The sequence below is a fragment of the Cricetulus griseus genome, chromosome 8 (genome assembly GCF_003668045.3).
Source record: "Cricetulus griseus strain 17A/GY chromosome 8, alternate assembly CriGri-PICRH-1.0, whole genome shotgun sequence".
NCBI lineage: Eukaryota > Metazoa > Chordata > Mammalia > Rodentia > Cricetidae > Cricetulus > Cricetulus griseus.
In genome coordinates this window covers 83,792,491-83,810,093 of record NC_048601.1, presented here as the reverse complement: position 1 = coordinate 83,810,093, position 17,603 = coordinate 83,792,491, and the positions used below count along the sequence as shown (strand labels likewise).

General features: G+C 39.1%; 1 protein-coding gene across 8 annotated transcripts in view; it reads right to left on the bottom strand.

Moving 5' to 3' along the window:
* Positions 1-17,603, bottom strand: part of Herc6 (HECT and RLD domain containing E3 ubiquitin protein ligase family member 6) — a 61,545-nt gene that overhangs the window by 20,916 nt on the left and 23,026 nt on the right. For all 8 annotated transcript variants that reach the window (XM_035448543.1, XM_035448547.1, XM_035448548.1 and 5 more), the window contains exons 9-13: positions 15,264-15,382; positions 13,900-13,959; positions 8,902-8,995; positions 6,016-6,205; positions 2,411-2,571 (exon numbers count right to left, since the gene is read on the bottom strand). In XM_035448543.1, the coding sequence (XP_035304434.1) occupies positions 2,411-2,571; positions 6,016-6,205; positions 8,902-8,995; positions 13,900-13,959; positions 15,264-15,382 (624 nt within the window). The remainder of the gene's footprint in view (positions 1-2,410; positions 2,572-6,015; positions 6,206-8,901; positions 8,996-13,899; positions 13,960-15,263; positions 15,383-17,603) is intronic.

Sequence of the window (17,603 nt, the reverse complement as noted above, 5' to 3'; positions counted from 1 at the left end):
AAACCCTGACTGAGACAGGGAGAGAGTGAGAGAGAAGGAATCCTTGAAAGGGAATAGTAGGGCACAAATGATGAGAAAGGGGAAATAGGAAAACCAGGGAGACTTCAACTGGGGAGGAGGTGAAGGGGTCAGTATAGAAAGGAAGTGAGACAGCAGGTGAAAACGGCATTAAAGATGCTTGAAAAAGCCGTAGGAATCATTTCATTTTATTTTACTAACCTAAAGTTACATGATTTTTGTACACACACGCACGCACGCACGCACGCACGCACGCACGCACGCACGCACACACACTGAATTTATGCCACTTGGGCTGGCAGGGCTCCCCACAAGGGCCACAGACTATCTAAAAGAACTCAGTACCACACATAAGAAATTTTCTTTAGAGTTGTAGGTCAGGGTAGTTCTAGAGACTCTCAAAACAACATAGGCTATTGCTTGCTGCCTTTGGTTACTTCCCAGAGGTTGAAAACATCATACACTTCAGACACAGGACTAACAGCATTAGATATGGATCTGACCTGAAAGCCTCCTCCTGGGGGTCTAGTTTTATAGTCTCAGAACATATTATGAAAGCTGACAAGGGAGGGAGGCCACCAATAGTTCTACCCAGTTGTGATGCCTATGATTTACAGCAAGGCCAAATATGGCAAGAAAGCTCTATAGACGGTACTCGAATCTTGCCAGTAACGAGAAGCTCTCAAACGGACTTAAGGGTCATTCAACAGGAGGGAAATCATGCCTGGTACTAGAAATTAGACAACTACCCAGGGATAGCAAGGTCGGGATCTTAGGGCAGAACCTACTACTGCCACTTTACTAGAGTGCCATAATTCCCAACAGCGTTCCAGATACCTATTCTTGTATCCACGTATAATTGTAGCTCTTAACCCTCATCAGTGATGCTTCTCTTGGCAGCAGATGTAGACCATTACAGAAAACTACAACTGATCAAAGTGCAAGAGAACAACTGATCTTGTGTTGTTCAGACCCAATGGATACATCTACAGTGCCTCTATCTGAATTTCAGAGAACACTGAAAGAGGGGGTGGAAAGATCGTAAGAGATAGAGGACCAGCTAACTTGTTGTATGATTGTGTTTCCTATAAATGACAAGAAAGCTGTACCCATGATACCTCAATTATACAGTTGTCTAAATGATGTCTGAGCAATGACAGTACCAATAGATACACTATTGTGGAAGGTGGAAATGTCACAGTGTCTCACCCCTACAAAAAAGGACTATAGTCAAACTAAGGACTTCCGAGAGGGAGAATTAGTCATCTTCAGTATTAGACCTAATAAACCCTAAGTGGTTATCTAATAAGTGGCCAGCCCTGGAAACATATATAGAAGCAGCACTGAATAGACTCAACAGGTTGACTTCATACATATATGCAGTTATATACATATGTAACAAAAATAATTAAAGAGTACATGAATTCGAGAGAAAGTTGGGAAGACATGGAAGGGGTTGCAGGGAAGAAAGGGAAGGGGGAAATGATATTATATTTTAATTTGAAATATTTTTAAAGTGTGGGCTGAGGAGATGGCTCAACTAGAGCACTGGCTGCTTTTACAGAGGTCCTGAGTTTAATTCCCAGCAACCACATGGTGGCTCACAACCATCTGTTAATGAGATCCGCTGCCCTCTTCTGGCCTGCAGGGATACGTGCAGGCAGAATACTATATACATAATAAATAAATACAGTGTTCTGCCTGCACGTATGCCTGCAGGCCAGAAGAGGGCACCAGATATATCATTACAGGTGGTTGCGAGCCACCATGTGGTTGCTGGGAATTGAACTGAGGACCTCTGGAAGAGCAGTCAGGGCTCTTTTTTTTTTACATAATTAAACAAATGCAACACATCTTTACACAGTTAAGCAAACACTCTGCAATATAATCAAATGCAACACATCTTTGTATAGTTAAATAAGTGTTCAGCGACACCAGACATTGAAATATATGAGCCCATGGGGGTCATTCTTATTCAAAACATTGTACCTACTTTATAGGTTTATGGTATGGATCAGATGAGAAAATGCATGTATTTATTTCTGTTGGTCCTATTCTTCAGTTCGTGCCAACTTATGAGTGCTTATTTAGTGAATGTAAAGATTGCAATTAAACAGTGTTTAAATGTGTGGTTACTAAAGAACAGTCTCTCTGGGGAGCACAAATGCAATATCCAGACTGAAGGATTCATAGGAGCCAAACCTATAACACAAGAAGATCCCTGACCCAAGTCCCTTCTAGCTGTGAGCAGTCAGTGCTCTTAACCTCTGAGCCATCTCTCCAGCAATAAACAAATCTTTAGAAATGTGTATTCAAAGTGTTTAACTGTCTGAGACCTAAAGAGTTATTATTTAATAAGTTGGTATATATATTTCCTTAGAGGAAACCTTACCTTATGCACATGTTTCATCACTTCTAAAAGAGCTTTAAGATCACATTGATGCTGTATTTTTGAATATGGATCATGCAGTTGAGAGATGATGGTGATAGCTCTCTTTAACATCTGGACCACTGTATCCAGAGAAGAAGCTTCTAAAGATGCCCAACACTTTCCTGAGGGTGTGAAAATCAAATATGATAAACACGCTCCTCTCAGCCTTACATCCCAAAGTTTCTGCTGGGTTATTTAAGACATATCTACCATCATAATCATAAAAAAACTTTTCTATGGATATTATCACAAACAACACACTACTCAGCAGATGTAGGGGAAAGCTTTATTCTGAAAAAAAATCATTAAAATTAAAGAACTCAAACTCAGGATTCGAAGAAACTTGCTACTGGCTCATATTTATGATTAGTTTTCTTTGCATTTATTGTTCTTATTTGATTTGGTGTTCCTGAGATCGGGTATTGTTACATAGTCCAGGATGGCCCTGAACTTCTGCCAGGCTTCCCACCTCATCATTTGGGTGCTGACATTAAGATCACGTGCTGACATCATTACATTCAAACTAGCAATTTTGTCAAACAGATGCAAAAATCTAAAACTATACAATCAATATTATTGACTCTTTTATAGAAAAATAATTCAAGTTTTCAGATTTCATAAACAGCTGCAATATGCATGTATGCTTATTTTAAATAGCAGATACCTCACTTTTAACATTATTGAGCTTACATTGGACTTCAGTACTTTTAAATAGGAGTTCTCTGACAATAACTTTAGTAAATATTAAAATCCCACTTCTCAGAAGGCATTGGCAGGAAGATGGTCATTCTGGGTTACGAGAGACTCCATCTCAAAAAACAACAACCAAAGCGGATAAAATAAATTACCAAGCTAATGCAATTAAATGATATTATCTAATGATATTATCTAGATGCATACCACGCAGATCATGGACTCCAGTATACAAGACATTTAGTACATTCCATATTCTGAAAATAAAACTTAACAATAAAGGTGAAGGGACAGTTGAAAACTTGTTAGAAAAAAAAAATAAAATCTAATCTCCATAAACCATATGGGCCAAAGATTTAAACATGAAAATTCTAAGAGGAAAGAAATTCTGACATTTACAGTAACATGGGTGAATTCTAGAACTTGCTAAATAAGCCAGGAACATGGGATGTTTTCTTGAGTGTAAACAAAAAGTATTGATCTCAAAAAGGTAGAAGGAACAGTGACCATGGAGGGAGGATAATTAACTGGTACAAGTGTGCAACTGGAAATACTTTCAGCATCCCAACATTGTAAAGCGACTAATAACAAATAATTGTTTAAAAACAGCCAGTAGAAAGAATTTCAAATGTTCCCAACATAAAGAAGCAATAAATGTTTGAGAAGATAAATATGTCAGTTACTTTTTTTTTTTTTTTTTGGTTTTTTTGAGACAGGGTTTCTTTGTGTAGCTTTGGAGCCTATCCTGGCACTCGCTGTGTAGACCAGTCTGGCCTCAAACTCACAGAGATCCGCCTGCCTCTGCCTCCTAAGTGCTGGGATTAAAGGTGTGTGCCACCAACGCCCGGCTATGTCAGTTACTTTGATCTGATTTGTATACACTGTAAAAATGTCACCCTGGGGCTGAAGAGATGTCTTAGCAGTTAAGAGTACTAACTGCTCTTATGGATGATTGGGTTTGCTTCCCAGCACCCACATGGCATCTCAGAACCATCTGTATTTCCAGTTCCAGGGGATCCAACATTGTCTTCCGGCTTCCTTGGCCACAGGCATGAATGTGGTGTACAGACATACATGCAGGCAAAACACCCGTGCACATAAAAATGTTGAAGATAAAAAATTTATGCTGTACTCTACAAATATGTATAATTGCCATTTGCCAATTAAAATATCTTTAAAAATAAATAAAAATGATATCATAAAGGGGTGGGAATATAGCTCAGTAGTAGACTTTCCACCTAACATGTGCAAGGTACCAAGTTCAGTCTCCCAAACTATATATACATACATACATGCACAAATCATGGTAGGAACATAGGAACATATTTTTAAATTTGAGAGTGAATCAGGCCTTTTGAAATGTGACTCTTAGATCTAGAAAAGAAAAGCACTTTTTGAGACAATGCCTTATATAACCCAGACTTCACTATTTACCCAAGGCTGGCCTTGAACTCTTGGTCCTTCCTCTTCCTCTACCTTCCAAGTGCTAGAATTACAGATGTTCACTCCCACACCCAGAAAAATCTCTTGGAAACAATGCAAATGCTGAACCTAGAGGCATGACTCTGTGGTTCAGTTTCCAGCACCCACACGATGGTTCACAACTGTCTGTAACTCCAGGTCCAGGGTATCTGATACTCTCTCCATGCCTCCACCAGCTCTGGTGCACACTTGATGCACATACATTCACTCAAAGTACACACAGAGACATAATTATTATATTTAATTTAAAAAATAAACTGCTCCTTCAACCAATAAACATGCATGAACAATGTAATAATTGAATCCTGTAAAGGAGCTTTGCCCTTTTCTTGCATGTGTAAGTTTATGTACACTGAAGAAATACATGTCATTACTATCACAGCAGAAGAAGAATGGAAGCATCTGTCCATAGCACATTCCATCTTCTGGACTGGAGTTTGTTTGCCCAGGCCTGTGCACTGGCAATGTGAAAGTGATGGAAACTTTAAGAGTTAGTTTAATGTAATGCTTAAGCCACACTTGGTATTTCTTGACAGAGAGTTTTTATAAAAGTGTGTGTGTGTGTGTGTGTGTGTGTGTGTGTGTGTGTGTGTGTGTGTGTGTGTGTGCCTGCGTACGTGCGCGCGCACGTGGCACATGCACATATGTGTGCACACTTGTGTACACATGCACAGAGGGAAGAGAAGGATGTCCAGCATCTTGACTTATCATTCTATGCCTTATTTCTTTGAGAGAGGTTCTGAATCTGGAGCTAGTCTAGTAGCCAGCAAGCCTCAGTTCTCCTTTCTCTGTTCCTCCCAGCTCCGGGGTTACAGGTGCACACAGCCATGCCAGCTTTTCATGTGGGTGCTGAGGATTGGAATATGTGCACTTACCCACTTCCAAACTACCATAACAGGGGGTTTGATGTTTATACACAAAGCTTAGAGTCTGTAACCTCCTTCTAAAGTGCTAAATCGTTCTTTTATAGTTCACTTATATATACCTCTGCAGTTTTAAAGCACCAGACCTTCAACATTTACTTAAAATTATGAAATATCTTAACTTTGAATAAAGTAACAGTGATAAATTTAACCTTGCTTTTATCACTCTTTGTCAAATGTTTGAAGTTTTCAAAATGTGGTTGAACATTGTAAAATATGATTTACCTTGACTGGACACTGTATGGTTAACTAACAAAGTCTAATGCTATTATAACAAAGTCTTAGTCCTATTCAAGTCTAAGAACAACACTTGCTCTGTGTGTCGAGAAGTTGTGGCTTTTGTTTAATCTTTGCAAAACGTCACGTACCATGTACTAAAATAGGTATGAAATCCATTTGATGTTTGCTACAATTTCTACTTCAAAAGTGATTCTACTTAATATATTTATAAAATGATATAGGACTTACTCAAGAAAGCTAATGATTCCTTATTCATTTTACAAATAGCCTTTGCAAATTTAACTGTCAGGGTCTTCCAGTTCCTGTTATTCTGCATCAGTGGACATTCCGGGAGCAAAAGAAAAATCAATAGAGCATCTTGATGTTGAGAATGGCATGGAAGATCTCCAAGCAGATTATCCTCAAGACATGTAGTTATCTGTGGTCAAAAGGGGACGAAGGACAAGGCTGGGGTTATGGAAGACACAGTATTGTGACTGAGTACAAATTATGACTGCAGGTTTCATTCCACTAACTTCTAATTAGGAAGTCCATTTAAATCCTTCTGAAGCTTTTTGATGAAATGCCATCAACCCTTTAACATTCCACATTTCTCTGAGGTAGAACTCATTTGAGTCATCTGTCCATTTTATTTTAGGGTACATTAAGGAAATAAAGTGGAATCACATGTAAATGGATATACACAGTGAATAGTCCCCCAGAAACAATTCTGTAAGCGGGTCGCAGGGGCACCTATGTGGAGTCCATTACTCAGAAGGCTGAGATGGGGAATCACTTGAGCTCGAAAATTCAAAACCCATTTGGGTGAGGGTGTGGCTTGCCTAGTGTGCAGGAAGCCCTGACTTTGACCCATAGTACCACATCAATCAGGTATGGTTGTACAACACTCAGATAAGGAAAAATGGTTAGAAATTCAAGGCCACCCTAAAGAGATAGAGTCAGTCTGTGATACAGAGACCATGTCTCAAACAGAGAAAAAGAAACTGCTGCTACTTTCTCACACACGGACACATACAAAATCCACTTTTGTCATTGTTTTTTTCATTGCCAACATAGCTTTGAGTTATTACTTACTCCATTCAGGGATAGACTTTTAAGATACAACAGACATAAAATACAACAGCAGGAAAAATTGGAGGTTTGGTGGTTTGTATTTTCTTTTTGAAACAAATGTTATTTGGAAAACTAATGTGTCTTTCTGTATACCTCAGGGTGGTCTGGAATTCTTGAGTCCTTGAGCACCTTGCCCCAGCCTCTCAAGTGCTAGGATTACAGTCAGGAGACACTATGCCTGTCTGTATGGTCATCTTTATGCTTGTTTGAATATTTATTGAGTACAACGTAAAGAAAGAGACTTGATCAAAAGACAATAGAGAAAGAAAGTCACTCAATTTAATATAGTTCAAAGCCACATCCATCTGGCCTAAAATCAGCCTGGAAGAGAACCATTGTGTCCTGTGTTCACCTTGCAAACTTCTTTCATTGTCCTTGTAGTGTCACAGTGGATGGCACTTCTCGGTGGCCCCCGAAGTTGAGTGGAGCCTTGTGAGTGAGTGAGTCCTAGCTTTTGAATGTGACGGTGATATGAAACCCTTTTACGTTTGGCCTCTATGGCCTCTCATGTGACCAAACCCAGGAGATCAAATAACGGATTTTATAGCTTTAGGGTCCTGAGATATTGGAATGGAGCCCAAGTTAAGAGGGAAAAAAAAAAAACCTGTGTGGAATTGCCTCCCCCCCCCAACTGGACTTCAGTGAGAGGATTAGATCTTCACTGGATTGGGTCCTTGAGGTCCAGAAGTCCTCTGCCAGGCAGCTAGCACTAAAACTGTCCATCTAGTGGATCTTCACATCTTTTTCTGTTGTTTTTGTTTTTGTTTTTCGAGACAGGGTTTCTCTGTGTCGCTTTGGAGCCTATCCTGGCACTCGATCTGGAGACCCAGGCTGGCCTCGAACAGAGATCCACCTGCCTCGGCCTCCCGAGTGCTGGGATTAAAGGCGTGAGACAACAATGCCCGGCTGGATCTTTACATCTTTAACTATAGTGTCTGCCTATACATGACATAGTGCTAAATAACACGGTATATGCAACAATAAAGGGTGGAATTCTGAATGTTTTCTTACTACATTTACAGTTTGTTGTCTTCATATCTACGAGAATTCTTACATTTTAATTATTTTGTTTTATTTTGGAGACAGGACCTCAAGTAGCCCAGGCTAGCCTTAAACTTGTTACATAGCTGACATTGACCTTAAATTCTTTGATTTTCCTGTTTTCAAAGTGCTAGAATTACAGATGTGTTTTACCATGCCCTGTTTTTATGGGGTGCTGGGGAGCAAATGAATGATAATCTCTGTGGACTTTAGTAGCCCCTTCCTTCTACTACATGAAAACACAAAGATAGAGTCTTCTATCAATTTCTCCCTTATCAGATACTGGTTGTTTTGGCAGCTTAATCTTAGAGCTTCCAAATATCCCAGCTCCAAAGCTATAAAAAGTCAATGTCCTGTGTTTATAAGACACCCACATCGCATACTACATGATGTTGTGGTGTCCCCAATGTACCAAGACATCCTGATAGCTGTCTATTGTTAATTTGCAGCTTCCTGTACTCACAACCTAAATTTGTAGTTTCCTTTCTACACAACCCAGAACCACAGACTTTAAAGACTAAAATCATAGGTTTTTAAAAAACTGTTACCCAAAGAAAAGAAGGGCTGAATCAGTAGCAGAAACACACTTAAGATCCATCCCAAAACAGACATTTGTCTTTTTAAACCACTTACCAGAGGATATCCTGCTTCCTAAACCACCATTCTTTTTATATGCATTGCTAGATAGAAACTTTATGTCTCAGTATTACTTTCCGTACGTTGAAAACAAAACGACTACATTCAGAGTGCATTTAATGGTTTAAAAAGAAATAAATGCCACAAGCCATCACAATGTCTGAACTATAGCACCTTCATAATGGAGACTAGTCCCCTACTCAGCCCTATCCATAGGTCCTTGCCTCCTACCTCCCGCCAAAACTGAGCTACTATTATATTATTCCTATAAAGAAATGCGATTGTGCTGTATCTCAAGTAAGCCAAATAAATAGTGGCTGTTACCAAGGGAGAAATCCATTTCACTGCTGTTAACTTCTTGAAGACATTCCTTGCCATTGTTAAGTCCACGTCAACGAAATTCTCCTCTCTTGTATCTCTATAAACACAATACATTTTAAAAACAGACAAACAGATGAAAAAAGAATATTTTAAAGTTCCAGATGATATTATCTGTTTTGTTAATCTTGCTATGCACAAAATATTAACTTCATTAAAAGGTTGCCTCTTTTGAAACTAATAGACTATAGTGACACAGAAATGTGTAGGTGTGTTCTTGTTAAAGAGGAATAAACAACTTGTTATCTCTATGTAAGCAACATCGAGTATGGGCTGCAATTTTAGCAGGATTTGATTTTTTTCATTTACTTTATTTTATGATACTAGGATTGAGCCCAGGACTTTTGACTTAGGGCCTTATACATGGCAAACCATACTCTGCCACAAAGTTACAACCCGAACTCTAGCAAGATTTTATATGCTAAATCTAAGAAGCCTTCAACCCCGATAGTCTATTCCACAGACTGGGCTTGCATCCTCTCCACATAAGGCCATTTCTGATTATTTATTTCCTTATTTACTTGGATATTTATTACTTGCTGAAACAAAGTCTCACTATGACCAGGCTGATCTTGAACTTGTGATCTTCCTGCCTCAGCTCAGGTATGCACCAATATGCCTACTCACCACTAAGCTTTATATTTCCATGGTTACATTAGAGGTGGAGCGATGCAATAATAGTGGTTTAACTATTCCCTGAGACCTTGTCAGCACAGAGGTTTGATGGCTCATTTTAGAAACTTCTTGAAAGATGCCTTAACTCATTAATGGAAAACATGAACACATAGTTTGTGCAGTGGGAGTCTCAGAATCTCTTACCTCAAAGCCCTGCCCTTGCTATTTCCACCACATTCCTTGCATACTTACTCAATTCTTCCCAGCCCTGCTCCTTTCTACAATGAAACACTGCCCAGATATTGTCTAGGTAGCAGCTTGATTTGGCCATATTTTTGTGACCAGCATCCAGCAAGCCCAATAGCTTAAATAATAATAATAATAATAATAATAATAATAATAATAATAATAATAATAAATATTTTGTACTTGCTGAATTAAGTATCAATAGTGGTATTAGAATATGTGGACAAGTTCTAACTGTAAATTTTCCTCCAAAATTCTTTCTCCTTTGCAACATTTGCCTGGAAATTTAAAACTCCCAGAAAGTGGTCATGGACATGATTCTTCTTTAAAAAGACAGTGTTGTAAAAGAAGAAGAGGTCACTTTCTACCTTGCTCCTGGACCTGTGTGACTTTTCTGATGGGTCTAAGAACTCAGTATAACAAAGAGTATCAAGAGAAAGGCATACACGTTTTATTAAAATTATATGTACATAGGGATGAGTCCAAAATAAATGACAAAAGCATGAAACTTTATATTTTTTAGACAAAGAACAACATATTTGTGAAGGAATGATAAGATAAATGGGTGAATAGATTCCTTTGGATGTGAGGAGGAGTGTATGTGTGTTTATGTGTGTATGTTTATGTGTGTGTGTGTGTGTGTGTGTGTGTGTGTGTGAGTGTGTGAGAGTGTGTGTGAATGTGTGTGTGTGTGTGTGTGTGTGTGTGTGTGTGTGTGTGTGTGTCTGTGCGTCTAGCTATAAGGGTTACTCCAGTGAATAGCCATGTGGATTCCTTACAACTCCACTTACTGTTCTACTTTCTCTCTTTGATATAGGGTGACATCTTTCCCTTGGCCCTTACATTTTTATTGTTTGCTGCATGTAGAAAAAAACTTGGCCAGATAATCTGTTCAGTAGTTATCATGCTGTTGTGGGATATTTGTGTACTGTGTGACGTTGTATTTCTGTGATTGGTGTAACAAAAAGCTTAACAGACAATAGCTAGGTAGGAAGTATGGGTGGGACTTCCAGGCAGAGAGAGAGGAAGTAGGAGGAGGAATCTAGGTGCATGAGAGAGACACCTGAGGACATGGAGAGAAAACAGGACGTGAAAGATGGAAGAGAAGTAAAAATCCATGAGGCAAAACATAGATTAATATAAATGGGTTAAATTAAGTTCTAGGAGCTAGTGGGACAAGATTAAACTATAAGCCGAGCTTTCATAATTAATAAGTCTCTGTTGTTTTTTGTGAGCTGGTGGCCCAAAGAACAATCTGTTACATCATGCCTTAGGTGATGTCAGCTGGAAATTATCAATGTACCAATTTGGCACATTTCAAGCTGGTATGGCCTTAACTCCTAAACTATGCTTATAGAAGATTCCCCTATATTAAATAGGGGAGTCTGAGGCTAGCATAAAGAAGAAAGGGGACATCGTGTCCCAGAGAATATTTCCCTTCCAAACTGGAAGGTTAGAATGGAAAAGATATGGCAGAATGGGTATAGGATTACAACTATTCATCACAACTATCCTGATAGAGCCATCCAAGGGGTTGTAGGTGAAGACACTGACACCCACTGTCCCTGAATCAATCTGCAACAAATAGTTCATTAGTAAGGGGCAGAGCTTTTGGAGTCTGTCCTCTTTCCATGCCTGAGTGTTGATGGGCCCATTCTCTTCTAGACCCTGATGGGGGATGGCCTTCTGTACACTGTGAATATATGTTTATCTTATTGGTGATGAATAATGCTGATTGGCCAGTAGCCAGGCAGAGAGTATAGGCAGGACTACCAGACTAGGAGAATACTGGGAAAAGGAAAGAGAGAGGAGCTGCCAGAGAGAAGCCATGTAGCTACCCAAGGAGTAACATGCTAGAATATTATGGGTAAGCCACAGCCTCATGGAAATACCTAGTTTAATAGAAACAGATTAATAATTAAGAGATAACTAGTCAATAAGAAGTCTAAGCCATTGGCCAAATAGTTTATAATTAATATAAGCCTCTGTGTGTTTATTTGGAACTAAATGGCTGCAGGACCAAGAGGAACAGAAAATTCCATCATCAAGACCCAGTCAGGCATCCACAGCTCGGTGGAGTTTGTGGTTTTAATGGCTGTGTCTTGTCCAGAACATTGCATTTTCCAGACCTTTTTACCTTTGGACATTCTTTTCTGCACCACTTTGTGCAATGTTCCCTGAACTTTAGAGGGAATGGCATGAATATCTTATTTAAGACTGAGCATTAATCTATCACTTATTCTCGGGACTTTATGCAGCCATGAGTTTCTGCATTTACCACCATTTACTGAAACAAAACAAAACCAGCCTTCTTTTGTTAAGGCTGACAATAGTTTGTTTCTGAATACAATTGTAAATATTCAGAGAGCAGTTTGATGCAATTCCACATTAGCTAAACAACAGTTTTAGTTCCTCCATAGGGTCTGTGATTTTCCCAAGCATATGTTTATGACCATATTTACAATACTACACGTGGATTTGCTTCTATGGAGTGGGTCTCAAATCCAATTAAGAGAGCAGCTGGTTATGCCTTAACAGTAGTGCTCTACTGCACAAATGGGCATATGCTGCAAAGCAGACTGGTATTAGAGCTTTAGGGTTCACAGCTGGGTAAGACCGTTGGTTATCTTTTCTTTCCTAAAAGCCTACATTGTCCTTCTGAGACTATGAAATTAGCCAGCTGGGAGGAATCTTATAGCTCAGTTCCAACTTGATTTCTCAATATCATGCAACCAAGACATGTGGTCTTCAGCAGCAGGCTCTTATCATCTAGATGTAATGGTGGCTTCTCTTTAAAATGTAAAATAAAATAGACACTGCACAGCAGTAGAAGACATAGAACATCCTTCTCTAGTTTCTACCTGTATATGCACAAGAATCTCTCTCTCTCTCTCTCTCTCTCTCTCTCTCTCTCTCTCTCTCTCTCTCTCACACACACACACACACACACACACACACACACACACACACACACTGCCCAGGCTACTTTTATATCAACTTGACACAAGCTAGAGTAGTCAGAGATAAGGGAGCTCCAATTGAGAAAATGCTTCAATAAGATCAGGCTACAGGAAAGCTTGTAGAGCACTTTCTTAATTAATGATTGATGGGGGAGGGCCACTTCTGTGCTGATGGTCCTGGGTTCTATGAGGAAGCAGGTTGAGCAAGCCATCGGGAGAAAACCAGTAGACCAAACTACTCCATGGCTTCTGCATCAGCTCCTGCCTCCAGATTCCTTCTCTGTGTGAGTTCCTGTCCTGACTTCCTTCAATGACAAACAATAATTTGGAAACATAAGCCATACAAATCCTTTCTTCCCTACGTTGCTTTTGGTCATGTTGTTTCATCACAACAATAGTAACCCTAAGTAAGACACACTCAAAGGAAGAAAAAAAGAATCAAAGAATTGCTATGCTTGTAGGATCAATGAGCACGGGTGAAGACAGTGTCACCAGGGGGTGTTGACACAATGTGTACTTTATCATCTTTGAACCCATGAGTTAACTTGAAGCAAGTTCACAAGAGAAGCACAAGACCTATCTACAGGAAGAAACAGTAGAACAACTTACACAATAGCAACAGACAAAGCAGCAGTGTCAAGGTCAGCTGGACTACATGAGTACCGTGTGTACTGCTAAGTCTGTCTTAAAAATTCAAAACAAATTAACTAACCAACCCTTAGAATCAGATCTACTGTTAAAACCAAGTAAGGAAGATATTAGATTTTGCCTGTACTGATATGTGAAAAACAAATGAATACGATCTCATTTCTTTATTGATCCCACTCAGCAGGAACTATAAAACTAATTCCTGGTTTTTAAATAGTAAAGCAATATCAGGCATATTTGACCAGCTGTAGATATAAATAGCCCAAATAAAAGATCATTTCCTCTAACAAGACAACAGAGGAAAGAAGATGAAGGAGTTAGTTTATAAAATGAAAGAATCCTTTATCAACCAGAGAATTCTTTGTGTTGGACTCTCTGTACTGACAAAATTCACACTCAGCCTGGTTCTATAATTTTCATTTTAAGTACACCCCCCCAGAATCTGAAATTAAGATAATTCTCATTGAAGTTTTACCTTTTCTTCAAAAAGCTTGCAGTCAAACAAGCAGAGGATGAAAATATTAAGTTGATTTCCCTGCAAATATAATAACAAAGGCAAATTCAAAACCGGACAGTGTTATGATAAATCTTTCCACCAAAAGCTGCCCGAGCCCTACCGCCACGTGGGCAGTCTCCGTCAGCTGCCCGAGTTCTGCCTGCCTCGTGGATGAACAAAATAATACACAGACTTCTATTAAGTACAAATGCTGCTTGGCCAATGACTAGGATTCTTATCTGTTAGCTCAGTCTTAATTATCATAAATCTATATATTTTATAAGACTTATCTTATCGGACACCTTCCATTAGTGTCCTCCCTTGCTGGTGGATCACATCACTGCTGGACCAGGAGTCAAGGGGAAAAAAGGGGGGTACTTCCTGGTTGTCCTTCCTTAAATATAAGTCTCCCTGCTATGTCACTTCCTGCCTAGATCACCACTTCTCTACTACATTTCCCAGAATCCTCTTTGACTCCTATTCCCATCTACTTGCTGTCTCATTGGCCAAACAATATTTTATTTGTCATCCAGTAAGACAAACACATACACACAAGCACTTCCCCCATCAGGACAGTGTCCAATCTTCTGACATTGTGAGGTAATATTGTCATATACTTGGTCTTCAACCCGTGGCTCATGACCCCTTTGGGGTTGAATGACCCTTTCACGGGGGTCACCTAAGACTATTGGAAATATAAGATATTTACATTATGAATTATAATAGTAGCATATTTCAGCTATGGTGTAGCAAAGAAAATAATTTTATGGTTGGGGATCACTACACAATGAGGAACTGTATCAAAGGGTTGCAGGAAGGTGGAGAACCACTGTCATATACAAATGTGTTGGGTAGTACTTACAGCTAGTACTTATACCTAAATCCTTCTTTATCTTATGTCTGAGTAAAAAATGGAGCTCTAGATTCATTATGAATACCCAGATTATGAGTATCCTACTTGTGGTTGTTACTACTGAGTCTCACCAAAACTCTTCATAGTTGATTTTCCAGGCATTTGAATAAAGTCCATCACTCTGAAGACCTAAATTCTGAAATGCTAGTGAGTCAACTATGAAGACCAGAAAGCAATACAACTTACATTAATTCTTTACTACATCTGCCTTACTTAGAAAGGTGTGTGGGGTATACATTCTCCTTGTAGCTCTTGTGTATAGTAAATAAACGATTAATCATTATGCACATCAACAACCAATCCAACCAAAAGATAGTAAAAGAGAATCATTCTGTCACAGCAAAGCTAAACCTTCCTTCTTACAGCTAGAACAATGTGATCAGCATTTGAAAAACCATGGAAGTGATTGTAAGTCATCAAGCTGGGTTACCTTTTGGCTTCTGCAAGCTCCTTATTTATTTTTGCTGCTATCCATTTCTTTGCTAGCGACTGGTTGATTCGGCTAATTTCTGGCAGGATTTTCATGGAAACACTCTTGGACCTAGCATGCTTCAAGAAAGAAAATAAAGATGAAAATGACCAGGAAATGCACAATTATTGAGTAACAATCAATAAAACACCTGGCACACATAAGTTCTGCCTTCTTGGGATGTGTTTGGTGGGTTGAGCTTTGGCATCAGATTAGCCTGAACATTTGGCTTTCTGACTTGGGTCATTTCACTTGGTCTGCATTTTAGAAAGTGTAATAACACAAGAAAAATAGAAAATCGAGACGAAATGGGTGGTTTTATATCAAAATTCATCTTACCATTATTCACATGGCCACAAGACGGAAATAACACATGTCAATCAACAGGTGAATACATTTTCAATATGATACATATATAATATGTAATGAAATATTATTTAGCACTGAAGAAATTGATATACTAATATAAGATGGCTGTATACTAAAATATGCTAAGTGAAATAAATCAAATAAAACCAGAAGACATTATAAGATTCCACTTGTATAAAATATGTCCATATGACAACTTACAGAAAGAAAGCAGATACTACCTAGGACTGAGGAGATGGAGAGTGAGGAATTATTGTTTAATAGACATCAGGTATCTGTTTGGGGTGATTACAAGGTTTGAGAGGTAATGACAATAGTTGATGACATTATGATTGCAATTAATGCCACAGAATACTGCAGGCAATGTGTTTTAAATGGTAGCATACAGCACATATAGGCATCTTATATGTAATTTGAGATAGGTCCTCACTATACAGTCAAGACTGGCCTGAAACGAGATCTTCCTATCTCACCTACTCAGCCCCCTTGAACACTGGGTACTTGGTGATGTGATATATATATATATATATATATATATATATATATAATATATATATATATTGAATTGGCTGGACATAGTGGCACATGCCTATCATCTCTGCACTCAGGAGGCTGTTGTAAGAGGATCCTAGTTCTAGATCAGACTAGATACACAGTGGGAGCTTGTATGAAAGACGAAGAGAAGAGAGAGGCATTAATGCTTTGCTGTAAAGTATACCTCCATCTCTACTGAACTTGACATGACTGGCAAAATTCTATATCACTTCTTTTCAAGAATCAAATAAAATCCTCTTGAAAAATATGTGTACCACTATGCTGCAAGTCCTCTGCCCTGCTTCCTGGTAATGGTGTCTGAGCCAGGGCCTTGTTCACACAAGCAGAGGTGTCACTGATCTGCACCTCTACACCCTACCTGAGCTCCTTGATCTGAATCCTGGTGCCTCTGCAGTTTATCAATAGCAAGATTTATTTTCTCTTACATCCAAGGATCTCAGTACACGTGCCATTTATTCAAAGTCTTTAGCTTCTCTGTGTACATGACATCAGACTACGCCCTCTGCCCCCGCTTCCTTGAAAACTTAATAAGCACACGTCACCTGTGTGTTCATCACTGCTTCTGTCATCATGCTTCTTGTCTTCATTCTTGACAGCTTCAAAGTTGATGAAAGCAATCTATCTTTACTCCAGTATCTCAGTTCCCAACCTTATCTCTATTCCTGTCTCTTCTTGTTTTAGCTATTCATGACCTAGATAAGGTTTCTAAACTGAAAATGATCGACACCTGGGATTAGATAATTCTTTGTTGTGAAGGATCCTATACATAATACGATATTTAATTCTTACTGTTCCTAGCCCCTCCCCACTAGATACCAGTAGTAATCACTGTCAATGGGCCAATCTAAAAGGTTTGCAGACACCTCAAATGATTGTTAGGCTGCAAAAATCACACTTACTTGAAACACAGCACTTTATTTCTAGGTCATAAACTGGATTTGATCATCAACAATTGCTCCATTTTAAGGGTCAGTTCAGAACAGTCCTTATGACCATCACACATCGTTTTCTTGATTCATTTTTAGAGTGAAGCCCCCGGTGCAGCATTCTTTTGTGTACTCAGATCTCGGACTCCATGAGTATCTCACTCTTCTTCAACTAGCTTAGCTCCTATGCTTCGCTGCTCTAGTCACTCTCACAAGCCCTTCATGCTTCACTTATTGCACTGCAAAATTCCATCTACCATTATGTTCCAGTCCGATTACTCCAAAGTCATTTCCAAATGTCTAACACCACTGAAGACAACATCACAGGGTGTTGACCAAGGACACACAGTCTATGACCACAAATTTCAAATGGACATTTCCAAAGACAGTCGCTCTCTCTCTTTCTCTCTCCCTTCTTCCCTCCCTCCCCTCCTCCCTCTCTCCTTCTTCC